Source organism: Cariama cristata, unplaced genomic scaffold (genome assembly GCF_000690535.1).
Source record: "Cariama cristata isolate BGI_N322 unplaced genomic scaffold, ASM69053v1 scaffold17192, whole genome shotgun sequence".
In the NCBI taxonomy this organism is placed as follows: domain Eukaryota; kingdom Metazoa; phylum Chordata; class Aves; order Cariamiformes; family Cariamidae; genus Cariama; species Cariama cristata.
In genome coordinates this window covers 1-7,157 of record NW_009602291.1, presented here as the reverse complement: position 1 = coordinate 7,157, position 7,157 = coordinate 1, and the positions used below count along the sequence as shown (strand labels likewise).

The 7,157-nt window shown below is 37.5% G+C and overlaps 1 protein-coding gene across 1 annotated transcript; it reads right to left on the bottom strand.

Moving 5' to 3' along the window:
• Window positions 1-5,412: 5,412 nt before the first annotated feature.
• LIN52 (lin-52 DREAM MuvB core complex component) lies at window positions 5,413-7,134 on the bottom strand (the record flags this gene model as incomplete). Its single annotated transcript, XM_009694713.1, has 3 exons — window positions 5,413-5,496; window positions 6,522-6,588; window positions 7,048-7,134. Coding segments are annotated over 3 exons (238 nt in total), but the record flags the coding sequence as incomplete, so codon positions are not given.
• Between the last annotated feature and the right edge of the window lie 23 nt (window positions 7,135-7,157).

Sequence of the window (7,157 nt, the reverse complement as noted above, 5' to 3'; positions counted from 1 at the left end):
ACTTTGGTTAGTATTTTCAGAAACTGTCTCCTTGCTCTTGAAATAGTGTGAGGATTTAACATTGGCTAATATAGTCATTCTTACATTCCTAATTTTACAGGAGGAAAAGCGCAAAACAGCTTCAACTCCAAATAAAAATTTAATCTAACGTAAGAGAACAGACTAGCAAAAATCACTGACAGGGAAATTATAAAAGGTGTTCACATCTGTGGAGTCAGTTATCCCACATTTTCTAATATTTAAGGCTGATGCTGCACAAAAGCACCATTATTTCCACAAACATATTAGGGCTTAAAAAGAACAGGCTTTTCAGGAAGTCTTGCACTAGCAATATCACCAAAGCTACACTGTGATAGCATAGCAGCCAGATAATCTCCCTGGCACCAGTGAGATTTTATAAACATATATATATACACACACACACACACTAGAACTTCTGAACCAATATAGCAGGTGTTATCTGAAAAATATCAGAGATTCACAGGGAAGCAATAGCAGGGCCTTCAGAAAGTCCTGGACAACCACACTCCTTCAGTGACATAGTGCTTTTCCTGCTTCCCCATCCTACCTATCTGTTACTTTTACACATAGGTTTGTTCCAAAGTTTGGAAAAAAATTATTTTTTTATTTTACTTTTTAAATTTTTTTCCAAGGAAAACATATTTTTTTCTGTGTATATAGTTCTCGGATACATCTCTGTGTATACGTATATTCAAAAGGATGACAGGGCAGATCTTTAAAATAACTGCATTCAAGGATAATAAAAATCTCTTAACACCAAGTTAAGTTTGCTTACTAGCAATGTATGCACTTCCCAGAGCTGCTAGCTCATGAAACCAAGACTTCAAAAATCTTCTAAAGCCAAAGCTGACTCTGTTGCTCTGAAAGCTGTAATGGGTCATACAGTGGAAAAACAGAGCTAGGTATCTAAATTTGCAGCTATTTACATAAACTGCTTTGAAACGTGCTGCTTTGCGGACCACAAACATTGAGTCAGGATCTGTGAGTTGGTTCCCAGATAAAAACTACCTCCTTCTTGCTTGCCACATCAGCTGGGGTGTCCTCATTCTGAGGTGCTCACTATCCCATCCCAAGCAAAGCTGGAGGGAGACAGTGGGGGGAAAAAAAAGCCCATAATGAGGCAATATGCCTATACCTTTCTTTTCCCCAGACTGCTGCCAACAGCAGAGATGAGAATTGCTGACTGGCTGCAGCTCACATTCAGCAGTGATACTATACCTCCCAAAGTCACCCTAACTACATGAACAATTAAAAGTAGGTGTGTTCATTGAGCCCTGTTCCTCCTCCCATCCTTACAACACACACATTGATAAGGACAGCAAAATCCACACAAAGGAGGATTTTTAATACTAAAAAATGTTTCAATGTATTCTAACCAATAAAATAACTCTTTAATAGGAGGAAAATAGAAGCTCTAATGAGAGAGCTGAAGAAAAAGAGAAAAGCAGTAAGAAGCAAGAGGACGAGGTAAAATTTTACATAGCTTAAAAAGGAGGCAAGGACACACAAGCTGAAAGGAAAAGGTCTTGAAAAATAATTTATTTTTAAAAGATCTTATTATTATTTATACCAGGTACTGAGCCTGGAAGCTGCTGGAGAACTCCAGAACCACCTTGTAACAAAGAATAAATACACAAATCAGAGACCTAAGGATAGCCTATCCTTTAAGAGGGAAGTAAAAATAAAAAAATAAAACATTGGTTCATGCTACAAAAATCCTGCTTCATTCAAAGAAGGCTATACTTTAGGTGAATTCTGTGCTAAGGAAAGGAAGAATATTCTGCAAGAAATAGACATGAGCAAGCAAGAATCCACCTACTAGCATGCTAGGAAGAGAGCTGAAGAAGAGATTCCCCATGATCACCTTGGAGATCCTTTCTGATCCACAAGAAAGATCTTCAAATTAAGTCATCAGCAAATTAAATAGTGCAAATAAGAAATTCTGATTTATGGAAGATAACCCATCTTTTATTGGTAGTTTAACAGTTTGCATCTTAGTAAAATGGAAATGAAAGTACAGGAGATCAGCAGCCAGCAGTCAGAAATATATTTTTAAAATAGCAAGGTGCTCACTTATCCATTTGTTTAAAAAAAAAAAAAAAAAAAAGAGTTGCAAAATATCTGCCAAACAGAAGTCTTTTTAAACGACAAAGGTAAAACACCAAAATAAGCAAATTATCTTGTGTGAGTAGGAACTAAATGTATTAGGTACTACTAAAGCTAGAAATATGGCTGGACAGATCAACCTTATTCAGAAAGAACTGAACCCTCAGACAAGGAGGATGGAACGGCATTATCAAAAATAGCATTAACCATTTTAGTTGTCAGAGGTGTCCTTGGACATTATCATCCCACATGCTCAAGAGGCTGATGTGTTATCAGATAAAGCTACTGCAGTCTAAACAGGTACATGCTATACTGCACAGAAATCATAACAGAGGGTAAGAAGCCTGACTCCTCAGATGCCCATATAAAATACCTGAGGAAGTTCTGTTAACATTATTCTAGCCTGAATGACATTCACTGTATCTCAGACCTCTAACAGTAAAAGTCATCTCTGAAGTTTCTAGTCGACTGTTTCTTGAACTTACTGTTACAATCCAAGCAGGGCAAGTCTATTCAGTTTCATATGATAAAGAAAAACTTTCACAGAACTCTGTGCTAAGATATAATCCTTTAAATCACCTAAGAATATGCAGCTTAAAGTAAAGACTAGTGAAATAGCAGTGACTGTAAAATCTGCTACTTTTGAAAGTGGAGGACAATTGTAAATCAAACCAGATGCCAAACAAGCTGGAAAGAAAATGTAAGTTAATGTTAACAATTTGATTCACAGAAGTCATGGGGCATTCAACAAAACAGCCAGGGTTACAGAAAGTAAAGATAACCCTAGGGGAAAAAGAGAGGAAAAAGTTAATTGCAAAGAAGAGAAATCTGTGAGAAGCAAGCAACCAAAAGAAGAACTGAGAAATCCATGGCCAAAAAGTTAGGGATTTTTTGCAGGAATTATATATAATAAGAATGTGGAATCCAGATAACAGTATTCCAGTGTTCCTAGATGAATGCAGCGAAGATGGACAAAGCATTGCATACATTTGTTCCAAATGTGCCAAGAAAGCCCACTTATATAGACAAAAGAGTAAGATAGTTCATATGAATTTAAGAAACAAGGCATGTAATTCAGTAATTACTAATTTATCAAAATACACCATGTCAAATTAGTTGCTCAGACTTCAATTTTAGTGTTGCAACAGTACACTGATGAATAAACTTTTCAAAAGGTACCCAGTCCCACACGTCACTTTGCAAAATTAACATGAAGTATGCTGTGAACTGGTTCAATAACAGACCTCATAACATAATTACAAAGTCACTCAATAGATGCATTTGTCATGCAGTGCTGCAGGAATCACTCTGGACCTGCACAGCATTTTATCAATAACTTGGATGAAAACAGAAGTCTCTGAAAGTATAAAGGATTTGAGATGGGATATAGAAGAAAAGAGTTGGAAGAAAAAGTTGCTAACACAATGAGGCAGAATTGCTGTGCACACCAAATACAGAAAAAACATTTGAAAATACTGTAAAAAAGACAGTGCACATTCAGAACAGGAAATATGTCACAAAAAACAACCTTGGGAAGAAGTTGTTCAAATCATGATTGAAACGGCAGTTTTATAAAAAAAAGCAGAAAGCCTTCTCTGGGAAGCCTCATGCTGCCATCTAGAGGAGACCGATCAGCAGCGGTTTTAATCCTGGTTTTGATAGCCAGTCAAGTCAAAAGGGGACTATTAAAATTCAATACACAAAGATATAGTCAAATCCAATACCTCTGGACCAAAACCACAAGTCCCTTAACTTTAATGAACAGATCTTTTGGATTTTTCTTCTTGTTCTCTCATTTATCTAAGTCTGTAAGAGAAAATAACTGAAAGACAGTATTAGTAAAAACAGACCGGAAAAGCTCTGTTCAAACTCCGCATCTAATTTTCTTTGAAAATCTTCTGAAGATAAATGCATATTATAACACACAAAGCATTCAATGTATTATAGCCTAAAGGAAAATAGACTTCAGTGACAAGAAGTTACAAACATGGAGAGCTTTCATAAAGCTTGAAAATTCAAGATTTCAGTTACTACAGACTAAAGGTTCTAACTGCTGGACCTCAGATATTTCATTGTTTGCTCACTTTGTCTTCTTCCCATATTTATTTATTCTCAGTAAAAATACATGGAAATGCATGCAACAAATATTGCTAAGGAAACAACAACATTGTTAGCTTTAATGTAACTCAGGTTCTGCTTAAATGCCATTTAGCAGGCCAAAGCTGCCTGATGCTGAAGCCTGCAGCTTAACTGAGAAAGCCAATCATCAGCTAATCTTTGTATCTGACTCCGTTTTACATTGTTATACTTTAACTTCTACTCCACTAAATGCTTTACACAATCTTAACAGATGGTAGCACTGAAAGTAAAATAAACTTACAGGGAATGTGTTAAAAACGGCTTAATAATCTGTTAATAGCAAAAACATTAGCATATCCTAGGTTTACAGTCAGGAAGACTTCAAAGGTCTATTACTGCTTTTTTGTTATCCACTAAAAGGAAAGTGAAAGACCTGTAAGTTTTAAAACTTTTGGTGCTTTGTGCAGCCCAAGAGTCACTGCAACTAAGGTCTACACTAGAGCAAAATTAAGCAGAAAAAAATTAAATGTATCACTACATAGTACATGCAGCATTTAAAAGAAATACAATACTCTTTAAATCCTCAAAGCTGGATCAACCTGTTAACAACAGAGTCCTAAATGCGATGACAGCAGGTCCTTCTTCAAAAAAAATGGTAAAAATTGGTTGGTTGTAAGTGCGATGAAGGTCAACTTCAGTAATTAATGACATCATCTCCTGCCACAACTGAGTGCAGAAAAAAATAACAGCTACAGAAGCAGAAAACAGTATGAACACTAAGCAATAGGAGAATCCTACACACAAGTTAAAGGTGCACTATGAAAGGCAGTGCATGAAGTTTGACAGAAGTACTACCACAAGTATTCAGAGAAATAGCTTTAGTATCTGAGCGGGAAACTAAGCAAAGTGACCTGATTTATCTAAGGCAACGTTAGGTCAGGAACAGAAGTCTATGTATGACTAGACAACACCAAATTGACATATGACCTCTTTTTATTTCTGCTAAGATGTTTCCCCCATGTGGGTAGGCTGTGAGTTGGAGTTGTAAGCTCGCCCTCTCATCCTGTTTTGGAAGGTCACCAACTGTGACAGTCAGACACATGTCAAATCTGCCAACACGCTTTCCCAGATACAAATGTACCATGAGCACGTGCTTTAATGGGAAGATTTGCCATGTAGTCAGTCACATCTGTGTACAGCACTTACATTCATCCAGTCCCAGCTGATAAGCCAGGTTCTGCAGGCCACGAACTTTTTCCATCAGGTTAGCTGTAGTGAGGCTCCCCAACTCTAAGAAGAGAGAAAAGTGTGAATTTTAACACTGTGTATAGCCCTCTAGTGACACTTCACCACTTCACAGAGCATTTTCAAGTCATACTTCTGACAGGCTCTATTTCCAGTGAACAGAGTATGCTTGAAATTCAAGCTGATGCCACCCCTGATTTTAACGTACTGAGAAAAGACCAGCTTTCTCTACTGAAAAAGACAGCCACAGATCTGGCTTATACTGTAATCTGCCACCACTGCAATGAGCAACTTGTCCCATATTTTGGAAGCTCTTGTAAGTTCACATTGCTATGTGAACAAGCTACAAAAGAGTATGCAAGGGAATGGACTTACCATACTTTAATAACGTGTGTTTAAACACATTTCTTGCAGCAACTCAAAGCTGATTTGTCCCACTTTCACTTTGCAACAGTTTATCCGGAATTCACATGAGAGGTAGCGCATGCTCAAGGATGTTCACGGCAAACTAATAACTGTAACATGCAGCAAATCTACATGCTAGCTAGCCCTTCTGCAACTTGCTCATACAGCCTTACCATTTGATTAGAGATCTTGCATCTATGAGTGAAGACACACGCACAGAGCATCTCTGAACAAGTCCACCAAGAAGTCTAAGCTGCTCATCAAGTCTCATCAGCTGAGGCCCACCAAAAAATTAATGCCACTTCTCAAAATACAGGAAACACCCACTATACTTATGCAATGAGAGACTGGTAAGCAAGGTAACTGAAATATATGTAACATTACACTGCTTCAACTAGTTCCTGCATGCTTGTTTTGAAAAATCAGCCTGCCACTGACATCTGGATATTCTCTTGGAGACAACTGGATTAATGAAAAATGTATATCATTAACGAGATAAAGAGACTTCTGAGCTGAAGATTCTCTAAATATGAGGGCTAGAGAACTGAGGCCACAGGGTCACCTCCAGAACATTTAAAGAATAAATGTTTTAAGCCTCTTAAGTAAGTACTGAATTCCCATCTGCTTTGGCAACCTTACTTCCTGCCCACAATGTCCATACTCACCCTTTAACATATCGATATCATCATTTTCTAATTCAGCCATCCACTTAGGAGGAGAACTTGTAATAGGCTGTTTTGAAAAAAATGAAAGTTCATACTTGGACAAGTGCATTTTTAGAATTATACAAAGAAATCTAAACTTGTACTGAAAACTAGGTATGCTGACAGCAAAAATAGGAGAGTTCCACGTGCTCTGTAGAGATATTTTAATGTTTAATCTTGTTTTCTAGTTTTCCCTGGATTTTTTAATTAAAAACGGCACACTACCACCCACAAGCCAAAGTCAGTATGAAAAGCAGGATTTCCTGACGTTTAAAACCTTTTATTTCTTCCAAGGTATAATTCTCATTCACAGTAAGTTGCATACGATATTAAAAAAACATAAAGGAGATATTAAAAACAAAAGGATCAAGCTAGCATATATTGAAGTTATAATCGAGACACGTTTTATAGAACAAAGATGTAAAGCCCACAAGGAGAAACAGCAGATCTACCACCACACGCGAAAGGCAAAGTAGCGATCACTCACGCTTTTGAAGGAGGCGGCGAACTCGGCAACCCCAGGCACTGGAAAGAGAAAAGGAAAAGCAGCGAGGGGTAAGCGTCTCTCCCGGCAGCACCCCAAACCCCCCCGCCTGA